This window comes from Notolepis coatsorum, assembly GCF_963971535.1.
Source record: "Notolepis coatsorum genome assembly, chromosome: 16".
NCBI classification, from domain to species: domain Eukaryota; kingdom Metazoa; phylum Chordata; class Actinopteri; order Aulopiformes; family Paralepididae; genus Notolepis; species Notolepis coatsorum.
Genome location: NC_140180.1, coordinates 8,701,084 through 8,725,602, shown reverse-complemented (window position 1 = coordinate 8,725,602; position 24,519 = coordinate 8,701,084). Strand labels below are relative to the sequence as shown.

The window sequence follows — 24,519 nt, the reverse complement described above, 5'->3', positions numbered from 1 at the left end:
TAGAGAAGCTGGGGCTAAAACTCAAAATGCATATCGTCGGTATTCATGGTCCTAACAGGAAACTCCATTCAAAGTCAAGAAAAATAATAGACCGCTCTGCCACAGGGAACACTGCATTATCGAGACAGCGCCCCTACGAGGATCTGGCCGGTAATGCACTTTTCAGAATTCCAAGAGTAGGGTAAATCTGCAGTGCCGCTCGGTGACATTGAGTAGGTTATTAAAATGGAATAAAAGCCAAAACAACCGTGGTTGGCCCTCTACCATTGGATCCGAAACACGGACATGTCCGTGGTTGGCCGGGAACCAGTTAAGAGGTCAATCTAATACCAATGGCACGACCGCACGTGAGCATACTAGCACAAAAAAAAAAATAGCGATACTGAACTGGCGGCTGCACTTGCACGCCAATTTTAATTCTCACCTATTCCTCTCGCCAGACGCACCAGGTAGCCCGACTTGTACATTTGATATATTTTATATTATTTAATCTCCCGACAACCATCCAAAAAAAAACTAAATTTTTTTTTTTTATACCCCCGTGCAAATTCAATTTAAAAAGGTCCTGTGTCTTATATAAATGGCCTTTTCCAGTGTTTAGAATTGTTTCCTAGCAATGGGGGTTTATATCAATGGGGTCTGTTTCTCTAATTCTCATTTTGACTCATCAGTCTAGTCTCGAGTTCACGGGATCCTCCCTCACTCAACTAAGCCGTTCTGATTTTGACTGTTTTGCTGACGTGAGTAAGGCACTGGTCGTAGTCACCGCCCACAATAACTGGTCGTAGTCACCGCCCACAATAACTGGTCGTAGTCACCGCCCACAATAACTGGTCGTAGTCACCGTCCACAATCAACAATTCGCTCAACAACGGAGCGAGTGGGAATAATGCGGAAGCGGTCTCCCCCTCCCCGACTCTCCCTCTCTCTCCCCGACTCTCCCTCTCTCTCCCCGTCCCCGACTCTCTCTCCCCCTCCCCGACTCTCTCTCCCCCTCCCCGACTCTCTCTCCCCGTCCCCGACTCTCCCTCTCTCTCCCCGTCCCCGACTCTCTCTCCCCGTCCCCGACTCTCCCGCTCTCTCTCAACCTGCATTTTACACACAATGCAACTTCCTTATATATATATATATTAGAGCTGGGCCGTTAACGGCGTTAACGTGCTGCGTTAACTCTATACTAGTATCGCGCGATAATATAATTAACGCATTAATCTAAAAAAAATCAAATAAAAATATTTTTTTTTATTTTTTTTTTACCTTTATTTATTTATTTGTAGGTTCGCTGAACACAGATGCTCTTTTTCAGGAACGCCCTGCTTCACATTCACACAGTTCCATTCACACCTGGGAGCGGCCCAGTACAACCACAGTTGACACCATTGGCCACTGAGCAACTCCACTGGAGCAGTTGATTCAAGCCATGTCACATAGTTCAAGTTTGAAATGATTCTTTCTGTTTTGCTCCTGAGAGTGTGCTAGATACTGTACTGTACTGGTAATATTATTTATTTGTGTTAACTTCTGAATAAAACAACTTATTAAACACAAGTACATCTTATTGAACATTATTTTGATATTTCATTACCAATTATCATAGCAAACAGCTTTTTCAAACAGTCTGTAATGCATTTTGGAAACGGGAGATGGGCTCATGGTGTAATGGGCCACCTGGCCTGAGAAACATAAGGAGGAAAGAAAAAGTAAGGACTTACTTCTGGTCATTATTTGGGTAGAACACACATATTTTGAATGCCTTCGGCAGGTTTTTTTTTTTTTTTTTTTGAGCCATTTTAATCTAGATTAAATCCAGGATTGCAGATAGATTAATCTAGATTAAAAAAATTAATCTATGCCCACCTCTAATATATATATATATATACAAAAATACTAAATTATTATCATCTTTTTTATAAATAAATGATAAAATATCGATACAGTATACTACTACATATCGATATTTCCCCCCCCACCACTATTTTATATGGACACAACTATGAGAAAAAGTGTGTGTGTGTGTGTGTGTGTACCTGCTATCTGGAGATGTATGTGTAGGTGCGAGAAGGGGACCGCCCCTCTGACTGCCCATTGGTCGAGACGTTCAGGAAGTCCCAGATCAGGATGGTGTCGTCATGGGAACTGCTGATGATCTGGAACTCGTCGAACTGGAGGCGGAAAACGCGGCCTGAGTGTTCCTGGAGGACAACACACACACATCAGGATAACACACACACACACACACACACACACACACACACACACACAGACACACATCAGGACAACACACACACATCAGGACAACACACACACACACAGACACACATCAGGACAACACACACACATCAGGACAACACACAAACACACATCAGGACAACACACACACATCAGGACAACACACAAACACACATCAGGACAACACACACACACATCAGGACAACACACACCAGAACACACAAAATCAGGAAAAAAACACACATCAGGACAACACACACACACACATCAGGACAACACACACACACATCAGGACAACAGTACACACACACATCAGCACAACACACACACACGCACATCAGGACAACACACATCAGGACAACACACAGACACACACGCATACATCAGGACAACACGCACACATCAGGACAACACACACATCAGGACAACACACAGACACACACACACACGCACACATCAGGACAACACACATCAGGACAACACACAGACACACACACACACGCACACATCAGGACAACACACACACACACATCAGGACAACACACACACATCAGGACAACACACACACATCAGGACAACACACACACATCAGGACAACACACACACATCAGGACAACACAACTAAGGGTGTAACGGTACGCAAATCCGTACTGTACCGCCTCAATGTGGTCCTCCGGTACAGTACGCGCTGTGCACCGAACGATTGCAACGGTACGGAACCTTTTTTTGCAGAACTTAATTCCCCCCGGCCCCAATATAACGTGCACAACTAACCGGATGTTGTTTGTTCATCCCACGCAGCACGCAGCTATTAGCCTTAGTATGGCGAGTCAATACTAACTGACAAGCCAGAGCCATGTCAATGTTCAACTTTATGTCAATGTTCAACTTTATGTCAATGTTCAACTTTATTGCGAACTTTATCACGCATTTGAAAACGGCATCACCCGAATGTGAATATCACTGGTACACGGAAGAAACAGACCCTAGTGCAAACCCAGCTCCCCGTGGCATTCAAGCAGCATCTCGCTATTAATTCAAACCGGGCCAAAGCAATAACAAACGCCGTAGGCGTTTTTATAGCAGCGGATCTGCGACCATACTCCGTTGTCGAGAACACTGGGTTTAAGCACATGTTAAAAGTAATATAGCCCCGCTACCTAGTTCCCTCTCGTCCGTATTTCAGCCAGCAAGTCATACCACCAGCTCTGTATAAACTAGCCCCTTTCGTGACTGTGATGCAAGCCCTGGCTGCCCCTGTATTCAAGCATCACAGTCATGAAAGGGGCTCTGTATAAACACGCACACGCTAGTTGTCCACAACCTATCAAGCACATAATAATCTTCAGATTTACTGTTATTAGTAGGTTACAGCAGTACGCATTAGTTTGCTCAGTAAATTATGGCCAATTCGTTTTATATTGTTTAATACAGTTAAATAAATAGATAAATGAAAAGCAATGTTTGTAATACCGAACCGTGACTTCAAAACCGAGGTACGTACCGAACCGTGGATTTTGTGTACCGTTACACCCCTACAACACACAGACACACATCAGGACAACACACACACACACACACATCAGGACAACACACACACACACACACATCAGGACAACACACACACACATCAGGACAACACACACACACATCAGGACAACACACACACACACACACATCAGGACAACACACACACACACACACATCAGGACAAACCACAGACAGACAGACAGACAGACAGACAGACAGACAGACAGACAGACAGACAGACAGACAGACAGACAGACAGACAGACAGACAGACAGACAGACAGACAGACAGACAGACAGACAGACAGACAGACAGACAGACAGACAGACAGACAGACAGACAGACAGACAGACAGACAGACAGACAGACAGACAGACAGACAGACAGACAGACAGACAGACAGACAGACAGACAGACAGACAGACAGACAGACAGACAGACAGACAGACAGACAGACAGACAGACAGACAGACAGACAGACAGACAGACAGACAGACAGACAGACAGACAGACAGACAGACAGACAGACAGACAGACAGACAGACAGACAGACAGACAGACAGACAGACAGACAGACAGACAGACAGACAGACAGACAGACAGACAGACAGACAGACAGACAGACAGACAGACAGACAGACAGACAGACAGACAGACAGACAGACAGACAGACAGACAGACAGACAGACAGACAGACAGACAGACAGACAGACAGACAGACAGACAGACAGACAGACAGACAGACAGACAGACAGACAGACAGACAGACAGACAGACAGACAGACAGACAGACAGACAGACAGACAGACAGACAGACAGACAGACAGACAGACAGACAGACAGACAGACAGACAGACAGACAGACAGACAGACAGACAGACAGACAGACAGACAGACAGACAGACAGACAGACAGACAGACAGACAGACAGACAGACAGACAGACAGACAGACAGACAGACAGACAGACAGAACTCACCACCAGCGTCCGCAGACAGAGGGTGCTGGCTGGGGCCCGGGGGTCGAGGGCAGCCTGCAGGTCCCACACCTTGATCTTACTGAGAAGAGAGAGAGAGAGAGCAGGACGTCAGCTCCACCTCCTACTACAGTCCACTCAGAGAACTCTGGATGATGTACAATACTGCTGGATACATCATATAGAAAGCACTTGGAGCTGCAATTCTTGTAGCCCCTTTCGTGACTGTGATGCACGCCAACAGGGTTTGGACGAGTGAATCCACAGTCGCTTGCTCCTCCATAGGAAAATCCCATAATTAACTCTGAAGAACTGGTCCTCCGCGAAAACGCTCGTTGTACAAGTATCGCAGAGGAGGACCAGTTCTTCAGAGTTAATTATGGGATAGGAGGAAGGGACTGTGGATTCACTCGTGCATCACTGTAACAAAAGTGGCTACAATTCTTGTATGAAAGGTGTTATACAAATAAAGTGTATTATTATTATATTATATAATTATATTTGACCACATATTACGGCTGTCACTTTAACAAAAAAAATCGAATTTGATATTCGTTGCAGAATTGTAGACCAGTTAGAATTCAAATTTCAGTGTAAAAAAAAAACTCTTGAGTCTAAGCTATTTTCAACGTTTTGGCTACTTTTTTTTTTACCATGGTATGTTTGGTATTAGGGCTGGGCGATTCTTGCTAAAATGTGAATCATTTTTCTCTCTAAGAATTGAGATCACGATTCTCTCACACAATTCTTATTTTTTCAATAAAAATTTTAATTTTAATTTTTTAAATGTATTGCACTCTCTTAATTAAACAGACAACATAACATATATCAAAGTGCTGGACTTAAACTTAAACATAACATAATATGAAAGTGCTTGACTTAAACTTAAGTCTCTTGTAACATACAAAATAACTCAAGTCAGAATCGTCATCATTTAAAAAAGTTAAGTAAAACGTTTTTTAAAAAAATATACTTTTTTTTTTATTTATATTTTTTAATATAAGAAAAAATCGTCATAACTTAGAAATGAGATTGCATAGGTCTATGAATCGAAATCGCAATTTATTTTCGATTAATTGCCCAGCCCTATTTGGTATCATTATTTTCAGCACAGTCTCACCTATATGACCTGACCGTTTGTTTTCATACTGTACATACTGCATACTGTACAACAGAGGCTGAGCAAATGTAAACATGCTCCATGAAGCATTAAAAACAATGAAAATGTGCCCTCAGGTTGCCTATGTATAAACAATTATTTTCTTACCTCACCTCATAATCCTCCTCTGAAACGGCACAAAAAAACTCCAAACGCACTCCAAAAGACAGACAACTAGCGTGATCAAAAACGGCAAAGATAATACAAATAGAGTACAATTTAATTTACGCATGCGTAAAACCTTATTTAGCATCGAATTTAAATTATCCTGTTTCAATAATTTCTTGGGCTATCAACACCAAATAAAAACTAGCTACTATGTAGTTTCAGGCCTGCTCTTTCGATGAGCGTTCAGGAAATTCTCAGCCAGACCTCGTCAAACAAATGACGTCACTTGGTCAAAGTTGTTATTATTATATATTTTTTTTCAAATTTGAATGTTTCCGTTCACGTTCGAATCTCGTGTTTTTATGTAAATTCGAAATTAAATTAGAAAATCGAAAATAATGTGACAGCCCTAATATATATACGGTATATATCCATATGTGTCAGAATATACCTGCATATAACCCATATAGCTCTGTATGATAGTGTGTACAATAATGTATATACCATATATATATATATTTATTCTTACCATATATATCTATCCACATCCGTCTGTACATACCTGCATATAATCATTTTGATATATCTGTAGATACTATATCTATACATATCCCGTACCTACTCTTACTAGTTACACTGCTGGTCAGTATGACTTATTACTAGAGATGTCCGATATCATCGGCCGATATTGGCATTAAAATGTAATATCGGAAATGATCGGTAACGGCTTTTACTTTTTTATTGACACTTTTACACAACATGCTCATTTTATACATCAAGCTTGTCAGCTACTTCTCACAAAAACATGTCAACATGGGAGATGGGATGTATAGTTTGAGATATTTATGTTTGTTTGGCACAACTCGCAATCCGTCTGAAGCCAGAAAGAGACTTGTGCAGAGTTCCTTTCTGCCTGTATTAGACTATGATGATGTGATCTATATGCATGCTCCTTCCTCCCTGCTTAAAAAGCTGGATTCTGCTGCGTACCATACGGCCATACGTTTTGTAACGGGTGCAGGCTCTCCCACCCACCACTGCACTCTGTATCAGTCCTTAGGATGGTCCTCTCTGTACCAAAGAAGACAATCACACATGTTGATTTTTATCCTTAAGTCATTGCTAGGTAAGCTGCCCTTATATATCTCCAGACTTCTGTCCTTTTATACTTGCTTTTTTAATACCAGACGAGCAGCAAATTGGATGCTTTTAAATGTTCCTCTGATGCAGTCAGAGCTTGGTAAAGCTGCCTTCTCCCACTATGCTCCCTTTTTATGGAATACGCTGCAAGTAAAACTTTGTCTAGAGGCACTTCCTACTGTGAATGCTTTTAAAGGTATGCTACGATTAGCCCTTCATGAAACATGTAACTGTTTTACCTGATGCTATTGTTGATGTGATTATGCTCCTTGCCACTGCACAAATGACCTTCTGTATTTATATTTGATTCGTATGTTTTTTGTTTAATGCCCTTGTTTTTATGTTGAAACTTGTTGTGTGCCGTGTTGGTCAGGACTCCCTGGGAGAAGAGATTTTGTATCTCAATGGGACATTCCTGGATAAATAAAGGATAAATAAATCAAATAAAAAAAAAAAATTCTGTGGCTTTCGCATTTCTGAAGATGTTTGGGCAGACGTCTATCAGCGCGTGCGCTTGATGACATCAGCCTGCATCGTCACTTGCAGCATAACAACAAGCCTGTTAGTGGAGTCGCTCACTCCGTCTTTGATTTGGAATTATTTCAAAGTGTCTCCAGATATTAAACTTGCAGTTTAAGTTAAGGGACAACTGGGTGGGTTTTTTCCGGTGTCGCCTGTTGCTTCTTTTCATCGCTTTCCGTCGTTTTGCGTGCATCTCCGGATGATTCTTCAAAGTTCTGTCAAAGTTAACGCATTATTAACGCGTTATCGCACAATTGTTTTAATGCCACTATTTGTTTTATCGCAAGATTAACGTGTTTAAAAAATTTACATTTTTTTTTATACTAGACTTCACTCAGGTGTATTATTGATACTCTCATTGATACTATGTTTGTTTCCGACTCAATTATTTGAAATATTTTCAAAATTTTGAATTTGATGCAAATTTGCAATGCATGAGGGTCATCCCTTTGTGTTAAATGGCTGCATAAAGCAAGCATTTGTTGACTCGCATGTTGATAAGAGTATTAAAACTTGAAAAAGATCCGTTTAAGGTAGATTTAGAACAGATATAAAATATGCGATTAATTTGCGATTAATCGCGAGTTAACTATAGACAATCATGCAATTAATCAGATTAAATATTTTAATCGATTGACAGCCTGTGTGTGTGTGTGTGTGTGTGTGTGTGTATATATAACGTACCCGTCGTAGGCTCCGCTGACGATCCTCTTGTTGTCGAAGCGAATGCAGCGAACCAGCTCCTCATGGCCCTCCAGCACCCGCAAACACGCTCCACACTCTATATCCCATAACCTGCACAGAGGTGAGAGGTCAACACTCTATATCCCATAACCTGCACAGAGGTGAGAGGTCAACACTCTATATCCCATAACCTGCACAGAGGTATCGAAACATTTTTGTTTCGATACTATACCAATATGAATTTCGAAACTTTACTTCGATACCTCAAAATCAGGGAAACACTCTCAGATGTCATTGTTCTTTATTTTAAAACACAGTGAACAATGACAAGAATAAATTAATTTAATTAAAAGCAATGGCATTCAAAATGCTGGAGAACCTTTTTTGCACTCAAAACAGTTGCTGTACAAGGTTTCTGAACCCAGCTTTCTCAACTGTATATATATTGGAACTTGGTCCACACAGATGAACTCTGAGACTGCCCTGTTGAGCCTTTTATCATCTTTGGACTAATTTGTGTACTTAAATATGCTGCTCAAAAAAAGCTGGGAGGTTAGGTTGCTTCGGAGTGGGGGGAGTCACTGTGAGCCAAATGCAGCAGACTTATGTAGTTAAAAAAAATTCAAGGGGTAGAATTATTGGTTGTATTATTATTATACATTTGTCATAGCAGAGGGCCTAATTAGTTTGAGATACCATAACCTAGAAAACATTTTGATGAGTGAGACTGATTATATATAGCCCATCATAATGTTATGTCATATTGTAGGCTGTTTTAACAAAAATAAAATAGATTTCCGTTGTCTTTATACAGTATGTATGAACCATTAAATGGGCAATTGTCAAATGTCTCTGTATAAATCACGTTTGTGACTAAGCTATAGAGATGCTCATCAATTCATTTCTGTTGTGGGTAGGCAACAGGGGTTGCTGTATTTACTAGCTTTCAGCACGGCAGTTTAGGCTATGTATAGCTTATTATTAGGCTTTTAAATTTATTTTCTATTCTTGCAAATAGCATTGTGGACATTTTCTAATGCTCGTATAAGGAACTGTAGTCACAAGAGCTAGCATAGCTCATCCAACGAATGTTGGCATCAATGGCATGACTACAGTACCGATAGGAGCTACTGTAGCATTAACGTAACGTTAGTTATCATACCACACCATCGGCAATTGCAGTGAGGATCTTTATTAACGTTAGCTAGCTAGCACATTTTGCATAGAATAAACGCGGCTAACGTTAGCTTATATAGCTAGCAAACTATAATTCTAGTTAAAGCTAGCTAGCTAACATTAATCAATAAAGATCCTCACTGCAATTGCCGATGGTTACGATAACCAACGTTACGTTAATGCTAGCTCTCGTGACTACAGTTCCTTATACGAGCATTAGAAAATGTCCACAATGCTATTCGCAAGAATAGAAATCTCAATCTCTCTCCATCAGAGCTCTCTCTTCCGGTAAACTAGCGCAACGTCATCACCGACAGCAGCGCTGTGCTCCAATAGGAAGGCATGTGCATGCATAAATTAATAAATTAAAGGAACAAAAATACAGTTTTTTCCCAAACGCAGTATAGTATCATTTCGAACACTCTAGTACCGCGGTACTATACTAATACCGGTATACCGTGCAACCCTACAGAGGTGAGAGGTCAACACTCTATATCCCATAACCTGCACAGAGGTGAGAGGTCAACACTCTATATCCCATAACCTGCACAGAGGTGAGAGGTCAACACTCTATATCCCATAACCTGCACAGAGGTGAGAGGTCAACACTATATATCCCATAACCTGCACAGAGCTGAGAGGTCAACACTATATATCCCATAACCTGCACAGAGGTGAGAGGTCAACACTATATCCCATAAGCTGGACGGAGGTTATTGACTTATTTGACTTTGAAACGGTACAATATTACAGCAGTGTTTTCCAAACTCCCCACGCCCACATTTTGAGTAAAAATATTCTTGGTAGAATCATGAACGGAGTGTGTGCAGGCTAACAGATTATTAACAGAAAATTAATCCTGCTTTTTTACTGCTAGGCTAGTAGTCTACAGTGTGTTATCCAACGTGTATCTTGGATTCCTATTAGGGCTGCACGATTTTGGGAAATAATCTAATTGCAATTTTTCTGACAGATATTGCGATTGCGATAAAATTAGCGGTTTTATTTTTATTTTTTTAAGCAGCCCCACAGAGGTTTATTGTAAAATGCGGCTTGCATCTGGCCTACGCGGTGGGTCTTTTCAGGACACAGAGCCTGAAAATGTATCTTTTTACCTGGGAATCGATACCGGTCTCGTACCAAACGGTACCTTTTTTTTCTGTACTTTACTCTCCCTCTCTGAAGTCTAAACTTCACAACACACAATCTAAAAACCCCTTACCTCCCTCTCCCAAACCGATCTTGTATCTCAATGGGACTTCCTGGTTAAATAAATGTTTTTTTTTTTTTTTTTTTTATAAATAAAGATTTGCGATTTTTTTTCTTTTTTCGATTTGATAATTGCATCATTCCAAATCGCGATTTCGATTTAAAATCGATGAATCGTGCAGCCCTAATTCCTATGACATTACATTTACATTTAGTCATTTAGCTGACGCTTTTATCCAAAGCGACTTACAAGTTCTGTACCACAAGTCATCAGGAAGGGCACAACTCTATCAGCTGAGCAACAATGTTCATCAAAGTGTAGGTTAGTATATTAGGACAAGTACATGACAGTAAGGTTAGTTAGGGTTAGAATACATTTGTATTTTATTTATTTCAGATAATGGTCTTTAGTCGACTAGGAGAACCTCCAGAGGAGAACCTGGAGGCCAGCGTCGTCACACACCTGATGGTGTTGTCAGAGGAGCCACTGACGACCAGGCGATCCCTGTACTGCAGGCAGGCGATGCCGCGCTTGTGTCCGTTTAGAGTGCGCACAAACTCACATGTGCTCGTACTCCACACCTGCAGAGAGAGAGAGAGAGAGAGAGAGACAGAGAGAGAGAGGGAGAGAGAGAGAGAGACAGACAGACAGACAGACAGAGAGAGGAGAGAGAGAGAGAGAGAGAGAGAGAGAGAGAGAGAGAGAGAGAGAGACAGAGAGAGACAGAGAGAGAAAGAGAGAGACAGAGAGAGAGAGAGAGAGAGACGGAGAGAGAGAGAGAGAGACAGAGACAGAGAGAGAGAGAGAGAGAGAGAGAGAGAGAGAGAGACAGAGAGAGAGCGGGAGAGAGAGAGAGAGAGAGAGAGAGAGAGAGAGAGAGAGAGAGAGAGAGAGACGGAGAGAGAGAGAGAGAGAGACAGAGAGAGACAGACAGAGAGAGACAGAGAGAGAGAGAGAGAGACAGAGTGAGAGAGAGAGAGAGAGAGAGAGAGAGAGAGAGAGAGACGGAGAGAGAGAGAGAGAGACAGAGACAGAGAGAGAGACAGAGACAGAGACAGAGAGACAGAGAGAGAGACAGAGAGAGAGAGAGAGACGGAGAGAGAGAGAGAGAGAGAGACAGAGAGAGAGAGAGACAGAGAGAGAGAGAGAGAGAGAGAGAGAGAGACAGAGAGACAGAGAGAGAGAGAGAGAGAGAGAGAGAGAGAGAGAGAGAGAGAGAGAGAGAGAGAGAGCATAAAAAAAAGTCCACATTGTTCAGAGGCCCCACTGATCTGACCTAGCGATGGGCATTTTCTATCTCTTTATTATTTATTTATGCCAGTTAGGGTACCTTATGTATAATGTTTACTTTTACTCATAGAATTGATATTCTCCTATTAGTTTCATCACAATTTAAGCAAGCCTAGTAATAGACACAATATTTCTGACACTGCGAATACATTCACTGAGGTCCATAGATGTCCCTAGATACAAAGAACATGCAAATGGACCTTGTAGAAGTGGAGCAATCTTCCATTTACTTGTATGTATTTTTAGGTGGATTTTCAGAAAATAGGGCTAGGGCTGAAGAGGTTAAGCACTTCAAGGACCTTGTGCGAACCCTGGATGAATGCACGGGACAGTCGGTCCCCTGAGCCACAACAAGATGCCTTCGAGTCCCCTCAACAAATTCCCCATGTCGTTCCCTTTGAAATGTACATCATCCCGCCCCCAAAAAAGATCCACACGCACCAGGCCTGCTTGCAAAACTCACATTCCCTCATGCAGGCGACAGCTGTGTGACATAGTCACTGCTGATGCTATTTCAGTTTCTTTTTTATTCTTTATTTATTCCTTACTCGTCTCTATGCCAGTAGTTTGCCAGTAGTCGGGGGCCGATCACGTGATTTTCAGAAGATCGGGATTAAAAAAAAAAAAAAAAAAAAAAAAAAAAAAATCAGGATTTTTTTTTTTTTTTTTACTTTTTTTATTCAACAAACATGACCATGTTCACGTCTTAAACTCATACAGAGGCCTTAGTTTTGGTTTTAAATTGCATATCATCATTAATTTATTTATTGGCACACAGAGCAGAAGAATTTTGCCAAAACAAACGCATTTCGTTTGATTTAATTATACATCAAATGATTTATGTCAAGGATGAGGGACATCCACTAGTTGCAGAACTTGCAGTCACCTGATTTTTACAGACGATGGCGCCATTGCTCTCATGAAGCAGCAGGTTGGAGGCGGAGTTTTTAGATTAGCCTCGCTTGAATGAAGTTAACTTTTTACCTGGATAACGTCAACATTCAGGGTGAATGTAATGTGAGAAATTGGGATGAAAAAAAATAATAAAAAAAAAGTTATTTTTTTATTTTTTTATCATTTAATTTTTTTTATCGGATCGGGAAAGATCGGTATCGGTAGATACTCGAAATCACATGATCGGGATCGGATCGGGAGCAAAAATTTTTTGATCGGGACATCCCTAGGTGTAACAATGCAACCTCACAACGATTAATTTAGATTACGATTATTCAGGCAACAATTCAATGCATCATGAAATCTCTTCATTTGACCACGATTCGATTCGATTAATTTTCTATACATTTTCTATCAGTTAATTCCCCAAAAAAAATTTAATACACAAATGTGGCTGGGGGAACTGATTCACTCAGCATGAATGGACTATAGGTCAATAAAAACAATACATAAAAAATTTAATAATAATAATATTTAATTAAGGGTGCTTTCACCTATCAAGTTCAAGTTCTTTAATAGTTGTCATACAGAAGTACAGAATACTTTCATACAAAATGCTTCTTACTGTTTTGGTTTTACTATAGTTTTGGTGGACTCGGTGCGGTTCTGGTGGTGAAGTTGCAACATTGTTGCATTCATCATTTGGTTCGTCTGCATTCACACAGTAAATTTGTCAGGCGCACCAAACTGAACATGAACAATGTCATTTTTTTTTTTTTTTTTTTTTGCAGTCAGGCCACTGAACTTAGAAGCAGGCCAGGACAGTGTTTCTAGTTGCAGCAGCACAATAGTTAGAATAACCTAGGTGGGGAGCAACCAGGAGATCACTGCAACTCACACAAGTTGGAGAACTATCTCTCTCACTCTCTCTCCCTCTCTTGCCCTGGTTGCCCTGGTTAAAAGCCTCCAATGCTTATTAGTGTGAGTGCGTTTGAACGTGTGCATGTTTTAACCATACATTTCCATTTATTTATTAAAAAAAAATAATAATAATTTTTTACCTCCTATAATAGTGGGGGTCGCGGCTCTCCGACACCGTTATTTTTGGGTCGCGGCCTGAAAAGTTTGGGAACCCCTGCTCTATAGCACCAGAGCTGCTCACCGTATCTCTATAACACCAGAGCTGCTCACCGTATCTCTATAACACCAGAGCTGCTCACCGTATCTCTATAACACCAGAGCTGCTCACCATATCTCTATAACACCAGAGCTGCTCACCATATCTCTATAACACCAGAGCTGCTCACCATATCTCTATAACACCAGAGCTGCTCACCGTATCTATAACACCAAGTTCAAGTTTCTTTAATATTTGTCATACAGAAGTACAGAATACTTTTATACAAAATGCTTCTTACTGTTACGCTCCAGAGACTGTGCAAGACAAGATAAGTATGAAATAAAATAGCATAGTAAAATTAGAAGTAAAAAAATTAGGTCACAGTGTTCAGTTTAGACATATGTACAATGTTCGATGCAGAATAGACGTAGTTACCATACAATATACAATACTGTGCAGTGTACTAATATACAATACTATATAGTGCAAGGCAGAAATGGGACGAGGTGCAATTTAAGTACAATTCACAGTAGGTGTACGAGTTGTAGTGCAAATCCTTTATCAATAAATATAAAGTGTAAAGTGTGTTTGTGTGATCTAAAGTGTGGAGAGTGGGTGCTGCAGTGTGTTGTTTGTTTGAGTGAGTGTGTGCGTGTGGGTGTGTGTGCTGTGTGCATTTGATGGTTGTTGCATAGTGTTTATTGTTCGTTTAGCAGCCTGATGGCCTGGGGATAGAAGCTTCTTCTGAGTCTTTCTGTGCTCGCCTTAAGACTCCGGTATCGCTTGCCTGACCGCAGCAGTTCAAAGAGGCAGTTGTTCGGGTGGCTCGAGTCCTTAATAATTCTCTTAGCCTTCCCCTTGCACCGCTTGTTGTAAATGTTCTGGAGGGTGGGAAGCCCCCCTCCAATTGTGCGTTCGGCTGAACGTGTCACTCTTTGTAGTCTGCTACGGTCTTGTGCAGTGCTATTCCCAAACCAGGAGGTGATGTTGCCGGTCAGGATGCTCTCTATTGTACATGAGTAGAAGTTCCTAAGGATCTTCTGACTGACTTGGAACTTCCTTAGGCGCCTGAGGAAGTAGAGGCGTTGTCGTGCCTTCTTCACAACCAGAGCTGCTCACCATATCTCTGTAACACCAGAGCTGCTCACCATATCTCTATAAGACCAGAGCTGCTCACCGTATCTCTATAACACCAGAGCTGCTCACCGTATTTCTATAACACCAGAGCTGCTCACCGTATCTCTATAACACCAGAGCTGCTCACCATATCTCTATAAGACCAGAGCTGCTCACCATATCTCTATAACACCAGAGCTGCTCACCATATCTCTATAACACCAGAGCTGCTCACCATATCTCTATAACACCAGAGCTGCTCACCATATCTCTATAACACCAGAGCTGCTCACCATATCTCTATAACACCAGAGCTGCTCACCATATCTCTATAACACCAGAGCTGCTCACCGTATCTCTATAACACCAGAGCTGCTCACCGTATCTCTATAACACCAGAGCTGCTCACCGTATCTCTATAACACCAGAGCTGCTCACCATATCTCTATAAGACCAGAGCTGCTCACCATATCTCTATAACACCAGAGCTGCTCACCATATCTCTATAACACCAGAGCTGCTCACCATATCTCTATAACACCAGAGCTGCTCACCATATCTCTATAACACCAGAGCTGCTCACCATATCTCTATAACACCAGAGCTGCTCACCATATCTCTATAACACCAGAGCTGCTCACCGTATCTCTATAACACCAGAGCTGCTCACCATATCTCTATAACACCAGAGCTGCTCACCATATCTCTATAACACCAGAGCTGCTCACCGTATCTCTATAACACCAGAGCTGCTCACCATATCTCTATAAGACCAGAGCTGCTCACCATATCTCTATAACACCAGAGCTGCTCACCGTATCTCTATAAGACCAGAGCTGCTCACCATATCTCTATAACACCAGAGCTGCTCACCATATCTCTATAACACCAGAGCTGCTCACCGTATCTCTATAACACCAGAGCTGCTCACCGTATCTCTGTAACACCAGAGCTGCTCACCGTATCTCTATAAGACCAGAGCTGCTCACCATATCTCTATAACACCAGAGCTGCTCACCGTATCTCTATAACACCAGAGCTGCTCACCGTATCTCTATAACACCAGAGCTGCTCACCATATCTCTATAACACCAGAGCTGCTCACCGTATCTCTGTAACACCAGAGCTGCTCACCGTATCTCTAACACCAGAGCTGCTCACCATATCTCTATAACACCAGAGCTGCTCACCGTATCTCTGTAACACCAGAGCTGCTCACCGTATCTCTGTAACACCAGAGCTGCTCACCATGTCCCACTAGATGTTCCCCCCATGTTTAACACTTCCTTAGGTCAAACCTCCTTCCAGTTTGTGCTCCCAGCAGTTGGAACGAGAAGCAAACAAATACTTTGAAAGTGGACAAACTGATCCCCCTTGCTACTTTTAAGGACTCTATAGCAGAGTTGTTTACACACCTGTAAAACTGTCACCCAACCTTTTAACTGGAATGGATTACATACCTCGTCATTTTATTTGGTTGTTTGTTTGATGTGTGTTTTAATTAACTCCCTTATCTCTAAAGTATGTATCATCCGTCTCTTTTCCATTTTATTTGTGTCCCCTTTCCTCGCTAGCCTTCGAGAGGCCCTTTTGTCCTCTCACCAGGCCGTCATTGTAAATAAGAATTTGTTCTCAATTGACCTGCCTGGTTAAATAAATGTTAAATAACAGGGTTCCCACAGACATGACTAAATGAAATTCAAGGACTTTCAAGTAATTTTCCAAGCAGTATTTTCCATTTTAAAAAGGGCATTTAAAAGGATACAATTCACTTTAATAGGGAATACAAATCTGATCCAATATTTATGGCTTAAGTTAAAACCAATTTCAACAATTAGTTACACTTTAAATAAATAAATAAAATGTCTTGATTCAGAACAATATCATGGATGAACAAAACCGATTGATTTAAATTTCAAGGACTTTTTAAGCACCTTGTTAAACAATTGCCTGTTTTCAAGGAATTCCAGGCCTCGACTTTTTTTTTGGTAAAAACTTTAAGCACTTCAAGGACCTTGTGTGAACCCCGAAATAAACAGACAGGTACGTTCCAATTAATTTCCAACGTAGAGGAGCGTATGCTGGTACCTTGCGTGCACCTCGTGGGCTTGCGTACCCTCTACCTCGGGCATGAACTGACCCGCAGCCGCGCCGATAAGACCTGCCAGCGAAGGTGGGTCAGGACGAGCCTTCAGCGGTCAAGACCTCGGGAGGTAGCGCAGTCGTCTGGCAATCCGGAGGTTCCCGGTTCGAGTCCCGTTGCTCCCGGGCAGCGTGTCGATGTGTCCTTGAGCGAGACACTTAACCCCTAATTGCTCCCGATGAGCAGGTTGGCACCTTGCATGGTCGCCTCCGCCGTCGGTGTGTGTGAATGTGTGAGAGTGAACGGGTCAAATGTGGGGAACAAATTGTAAAGCGCTTTGGATAAAAGCTGTTATATAAATGCACCATTTACCAGGTACGTTCCAATTAATTTCCAACGTAGAGGAGCGTATGCTGGTACCTTGCAGGCACCTCGTGGGCTGCGTACCCTCCTCTACCTCGGGCATGAACTGACCCGCAGCCGCGCCGATAAGACCTGCCAGCGGAGGTGGGTCAGAACGAGCCTTCGGCTGGTCAAGACGTTCCTAAATAAAAGGTCCCAAGCCCCGGTCCCGTCCCCCCCGCCTGAATACTTTACGCAAGCAAGTTGTCCTTTTGCGCGATCTGATTGGCCACTGACGTTTCTGGTCATGTGACATGTGCGCCCAATCGTGTGACGGCAAGTTCTTTGGACGGTTAAGCTTAGGCGCTCTTTCGAAGTTGGTTAAGGTTAGAGTTTGTCTTAGAGCAGGGCGATAGAACACCAGCCCTGATTCCAAACTCTAACCTTAACACATTCCCTGCCACGCAATTTGAGCATCTTATACCACTCTCTGCCACCACTCTAAGTCTATGGAGATGTTCACCTTCTTTGCAGGGCTATAACTTTTTAAATTGTATTGCTAAATTGACATTACTATGGCCCATTCAACATCGATTATCCATCGTTCAGGATGTAGGAACGTTATACTTTTTCATTCATACATTCATACGAAAATACAGTCTAGAATATAAATGTTTTTATCGTTTTCTGCAGCATTTCCTAGAACGTGAGATATAGGCATAAACGCATATATAGATTATCAACTGCCGTTTGTTGCCGATCCACGCTATATTAAAAATTTCAACTGTACATGGTCCTAAACGTTATGACTTATCATGCGCGGATGAACGGGGGGGGGGGGGGGGGGGGTCGTTTATAATTCCGTGATCATCAGTAAATGCTTTATGTAGTATGGGTGATATATTGATCAGAGCGGTTTGCATTGATAATAATAAACAAACAGGCTGAAAGTAACGTCAGCGTCCTCTTACCGTTCGCCGATGAGACTGGAGGAGAAAGATCCCACTTATTTGACGGCGATCTCCTAAATCCATTTCCGGTTTGTATAATCATAATAAACGCCCAAATCGTATCGATTATTGCGTTATGGCAGCGATCGCTACACACGGACGCATTTGCCAGATGCACCGGGATCACAAGAGACCCACTTCAGGTTGCAACTCGCCGATCATCCACCAGGCGGCAGTATTGAAGCGTTGCAGAGTTGTGCATGCTCCCACTGCATCAGACCAGGCTCCGTGCGGGAATTATGAATAACATGGCGAAAAAATAAAATACGATCTCAATAACGTCGTACGCCGTGGAATGGTAGAATTCGCATGAACTTGAAACACGTCGTAAGCCGTTTCCGGCGTGGGATGCGTTAACCAACTTCGAAAGAGTCGCCTTAAGCTTAACCGGTGATAAACTAGGCGTTAGGTCGTTTGCAGGCCGTTCGACGCGGAAATGGGCAAAGACACTGCTCGCCATGCGATTGGGCGCACATGTCACATGACCAGAAACGTGCGTGGACAATCGGAGCGCAAAAAACGGGAACGCGGAAGGACAACTTGCTTGTGGGAAGTATAGACCCGTCCCCCCCCCCGGCTCACCTTGATGGTGCGGTCCCCCGAGGCGGAGACGATGTACTTGTCGTCGAAGTCGACGACGTTGACGGCGGCACGGTGGCCCACGAGGACGCGGCGCAGGCTGATGTCGGTGGGCGACGCCATGTCCCACACGGCGATGGAGCGGTCCTTGGAGCAGGTCACCATCAGGCCGTTGGCGAAGCGCAGGTGGAGCACCGCCTCGTTGTGGTGGATGAGGGTGTTGAGCACCTCGCCCGACGTCACCTCCCACACCCTGCAGGAGGAGGACATCACACACCGTCATCATCACACATAACCCTAACCTGGCCTGACATCACACACTGTCATCATCACACATAACCCTAACCTGGCCCGACGTCACACACCGTCATCATCACACATAACCCTAACCTGGCCCGACGTCACACACTGTCATCATCACACATAACCCTAACCTGGCCCGACGTCACACACTGTCATCATCACACATAACCCTAACCTGGCCCGACGTCACACACTGTCATCATCACACATAACCCTAACCTGGCCCGACGTCACACACTGTCATCATCACACATAACCCTAACCTGGCCCGACGTCACACACTGTCATCATCACACATAACCCTAACCTGGCCCGACGTCACACACTGTCATCATCACACATAACCCTAACCTGGCCTGACATCACACACTGTCATCATCACACATAACCCTAACCTGGCCCGACGTCACACACTGTCATCACACATAACCCTAACCTGGCCCGACGTCACACACTGTCATCACACATAACCCTAACCTGGCCTGACATCACACACTGTCATCACACATAACCCTAACCTGGCCTGACATCACACACTGTCATCATCACACATAACCCTAACCTGGCCTGACATCACACACTGTCATCATCACACATAACCCTAACCTGGCCCGACGTCACACACTGTCATCATCACACATAACCCTAACCTGGCCCGACGTCACACACCGTCATCATCACACATAACCCTAACCTGGCCCGACGTCACACACTGTCATCATCACACATAACCCTAACCTGGCCCGACGTCACACACTGTCATCATCACACATAACCCTAATCTGGCCCGACGTCACCTCCCACACCCTGCAGGAGGAGGAAGATATCTGCACGTCACAAACTGGCTGCTCATCAACTGTCGTTGAGGCCTTCTGAGTGCCGTTAAAAAAAGGGAGAATCCACTGAGGTACGTTTACACTGTTAGAAACGGTCAATTGTTGATTTTCAATACGAAATATTTTCTGATGAAATGTTTTTGGTATTCTCACTTTCCCTGATCCAGTTGAGAGGCCAGGAGAAGACAAAAGAGAGGAGACAAAAGAGAGGACAGGAGACGAAGGAGAGGAGGAGACGAAGGAGAGGAGACAAAAGAGGACAGGAGACGAAGGAGAGGACAGGAGGAGAGGAAAGAGAGGAAAGAGAGGACAGAAGGAGAGGAAGGAGAGGACAGGAGGAGAGGAAAGAGAGGAAAGAGAGGACAGAAGGAGAGGAAAGAGGACAGGAGGAGAGGAAGGAGAGGACAGGAGGACAGAAGGAGAGGAAGGAGAGGACAGAAGGAGAGGAAAGAGAGGACAGAAGGAGAGGAAGGAGAGGACAGAAGGAGAGGAAGGAGGACAGGAGGAGAGGAAGGAGAGGAGAGGAGAGGAAAGAGAGGACAGGAGGAGAGGAAAGAGAGGACAGAAGGAGAGGAAGGAGAGGACAGAAGGAGAGGAAGGAGGACAGGAGGAGAGGAAGGAGAGGAGAGGAGAGGAAAGAGAGGACAGGAGGAGAGGAAAGAGAGGACAGGAAGGAGAGGACAGGAAGGAGAGGACAGGAGGAGAGGAAAGAGAGGACAGGAGGAGAGGAGGAGAGGACGGAGAGGAGAGGAGAGGAAAGAGAGGACAGGAGGAGAGGAAAGAGAGGACAGGAGGAGAGGAGGAGAGGACAGGAGGAGAGGACGGAGAGGACAGGAGGACATGAGGAGAGGAGGAGAGGAAAGAGAGGACAGGAGGAGAGGAAGGAGAGGACAGGAGGACATGAGGAGAGGAGGAGAGGAGGAGAGGAGGAAAGAGAGGACAGGAGGAGAGGAAGGAGAGGACAGGAGGAGAGGAAAGAGAGGACGGGAGGAGAGGAAGGAGAGGACAGGAGGAGAGGAAAGAGAGGACGGGAGGAGAGGAAGGAGAGGACAGGAGGAGAGGAAAGAGAGGACGGGAGGAGAGGAAGGAGAGGAAGGAGAGGACAGGAGGAGAGGGATGAGAGGACAGAAGGAGAGGAGGAGAGGACAGGAGGAGAGGAAGGAGAGGAAAGAGAGGACAGGAGGAGAGGAGGAGAGGACAGGAGGAGAGGAAGGAGAGGACAGGAGGAGAGGAGGAGAGGAAAGAGAGGACAGGAGGAGAGGAAGGAGAGGACAGGAGGAGAGGAAGGAGAGGACAGGAGGAGAGGAAGGAGAGGACAGGAGGAGAGGAGGAGAGGAAGGAGAGGAAAGAGAGGACAGGAAGAGAGGAAGGAGAGGACAGGAGGAAGGAGGAGAGGACAGGAGGAGAGGACAAGAAGGAGAGGAAGGAGAGGACAGGAGGAAGGAGGAGAGGACAGGAGGAGAGGAAGGAGAGGAAAGAGAGGAGAGGAGGAGGACAGGAGGAGAGGAGAGGAGACGAAGGAGAGGACAGGAGGAGAGGAAGGAGGACAGGAGGAGAGGAAGGAGGAGAGGAAGGAGGAGAGGAGGAGAGGAGGAGAGGACAGGAGGAGAGGAGGAGAGGAAGGAGAGGACAGGAGGAGAGGAAAGAGAGGAAGGAGAGGACAGGAGGAGAGGAAAGAGGAGAGAGGAAGGAGAGGACAGGAGGAGAGGAAGGAGAGGACAGGAGGAGAGGAAGGAGAGGACAGGAGGAGAGGAAGGAGAGGACAGGAGGAGAGGAAGGAGAGGACAGGAGGAGAGGAAGGAGAGGACAGAAGGAGAGGAGAGGAGGAGAGGAAAGAGAGGACAGGAGGAGAGGAAAGAGAGGACGGAGGAGAGGAAGGAGAGGAGAGGAGGAGAGGAAAGAGAGGACGGAGGAGAGGAAAGAGAGGACGGAGGAGGAATGTGGTGGTAGGGGTCGTTTGAGAAATAAGAGTAAAAAGAAAATAACGGTGAGAGAATGGAGAAATGGAAAACAGATCGAGAGGAAGAGGGTATGGATGAGAGGAAGAAGAGGAAGGGTGAACAATTTATGAAATGGAAAAGACAGATAAGTAATAGAGGGACAAAAACAATGGAGACGGGAGGAGGTGTTTATTAGTCTTACAATGGAGAGTAGCTCATGAACACACACACATGTTCACACACACACACGTTCACACACACACACGTTCACACACACACACACACACACATGTTCACACACACATGTTCACACACACACACACGTTCACACACACACACACACATGTTCACACACACACACATGTTCACACACACAAACACGTTCACACACACACATGTTCACACACACACACACGTTCACACACACACAGAGACACACACACGAACACATGTTCACACACACAAACACGTTCACACACACACACATGTTCACACACACACACACGTTCACACACACAGAGACACACACACGAACACATGTTCACACACACACACACGTTCACACACACAGAGACACACACACGAACACATGTTCACACACACATGTTCACACACACACGTTCACACACACAGAGACACACACACACAAACACATTAACACACACTCACACGGGACCAGCTGCAGGGCTCCCACAGACATTGCAAAGTAAAATGCAAGGACTTTCAAGTACTTTCCTAAGCACTATTTTTCATTTTAAAAGGGCATTTAAAAGGATACAATTCACTTGTTTTTATAGAAAACAACTATTTATGGCTCAAAAGCTATTTCCTATAATTAGTTAAAAAAATAAAAATAAAAAATGTATTTCTTGATTCAGAAATGTTTTATCATGGATGATGAACAAACTTTCAATGCGAATGGTTGATTTGAATTTCAAGGACTTTTTAAGCACATTGTTAAAAAATGGGCTGGAATTCCAGGCCTTTCGTTTTTTTTTTTTTAATCAGAAATCAAGCACTTTAACACATTGGGTGCCATGCATTGTGCCCATCATTATGCCCTCTCTGCCACCGCTGTAAGCCTATGGAGATGTTTACCTTCTTTGCAGGGCTATAACTTTTTAAATATTATAGCTATATCTGCATTACTATGGCCCATTCAACATCGGGTATCTATCGTTCCGGATGTGGGAACGTTATATTTTCTCATTCATACATTGTTGTGTTAATACCCTCGTGAATATAAGTACGTTTTTAAGCTTTTCTGCTGTAATTCCAAAAACGCTAGTTATAGGCCCAAACGCATATGATAGATTATCGATTGGCGTTTCTTTCCCATACCTATATTAAAAAATTCAAATGTATATGATCGGTATACATTATGCTTCATGTGTTCATCATGCGTGAAGGAAAGGGGGGGGGGGGGTCGTTTATAATTCCTTGATCGTCACTAACGGCTTTATTTAGTATGGGTTGATTGCAAACAAAGAAATGGACAATCAAGCTGAAAGTAACGTTAATGAGATGAAACTGGAGGAAAAAGATCCCCAATTATTTGACGTCGATCGGTTTGTATGACGCAATAAAGGTCGAAATCATATCGATTATTGCGTTTCGAAAGCGATCCAAATGCACTCGAGTGTGTATATTGATCCACCCCCACAATATATCTCTGGCGGAGGAATTTCCTCGATGCACCGATCGCCACTTACGGTTTGGCGTGAGTGTAACTCGCCCCGACCATCCACCAGGCGGCGGTATTGAGGCGTTGCAATGTCAGAACAAGGTGCAGCTGCAGTCCGGAGGGAGGCTGGATGAATTATGAATGCCATGACGAAAAAAAAATGAAATATTGATCCCGAACACGTGATACGCCGCTGTTGGCGTTCAACGCATGGCGGGCAATAACGATTTTACGCCGTTCTTGGCGCACAATGTGTTAAGCACTCCAAGGACCTTGTGCGAACCCTGCAGCTGGTAATGTTTTTTTTTTCCTTTCTTGGACTCAACCGTTTGGGCGGCGAGGATCAAACGCAGAACACACACTGGAAAAGCTGACACTCTTTTAAAAAACCTACAAACAAAGTGCCCGTCAAAGCTGTTGCTAAGGAAGTGCCGTCACATTTTCCCTGGATACGGGCCCAGGGAGCAGAGGGCCGGAGTGTGAAGCAATGGACCTGTCTCAAACCCTGCCCTCTTTTCTTGATCCTCCAATCACAACTGTCGCTTACCTCGGACAAACTTGGTTTGTCCGAGGTAAGCGACAGTTGTGA

At 43.8% G+C, this 24,519-nt stretch overlaps 1 protein-coding gene across 1 annotated transcript in view; it reads right to left on the bottom strand.

Moving 5' to 3' along the window:
* Positions 1-24,519, bottom strand: part of LOC311243209 (F-box and WD repeat domain-containing 11-B-like) — a gene marked incomplete at its 5' end in the record, with an annotated part of 130,725 nt that overhangs the window by 1,984 nt on the left and 104,222 nt on the right. The window contains 4 exon segments of the mRNA XM_084332341.1: positions 2,028-2,192; positions 4,738-4,816; positions 8,348-8,458; positions 11,196-11,314. Coding sequence (XP_084188467.1) covers positions 2,031-2,192; positions 4,738-4,816; positions 8,348-8,458; positions 11,196-11,314 — 471 coding nt within the window. The 3' untranslated portion in view covers positions 2,028-2,030.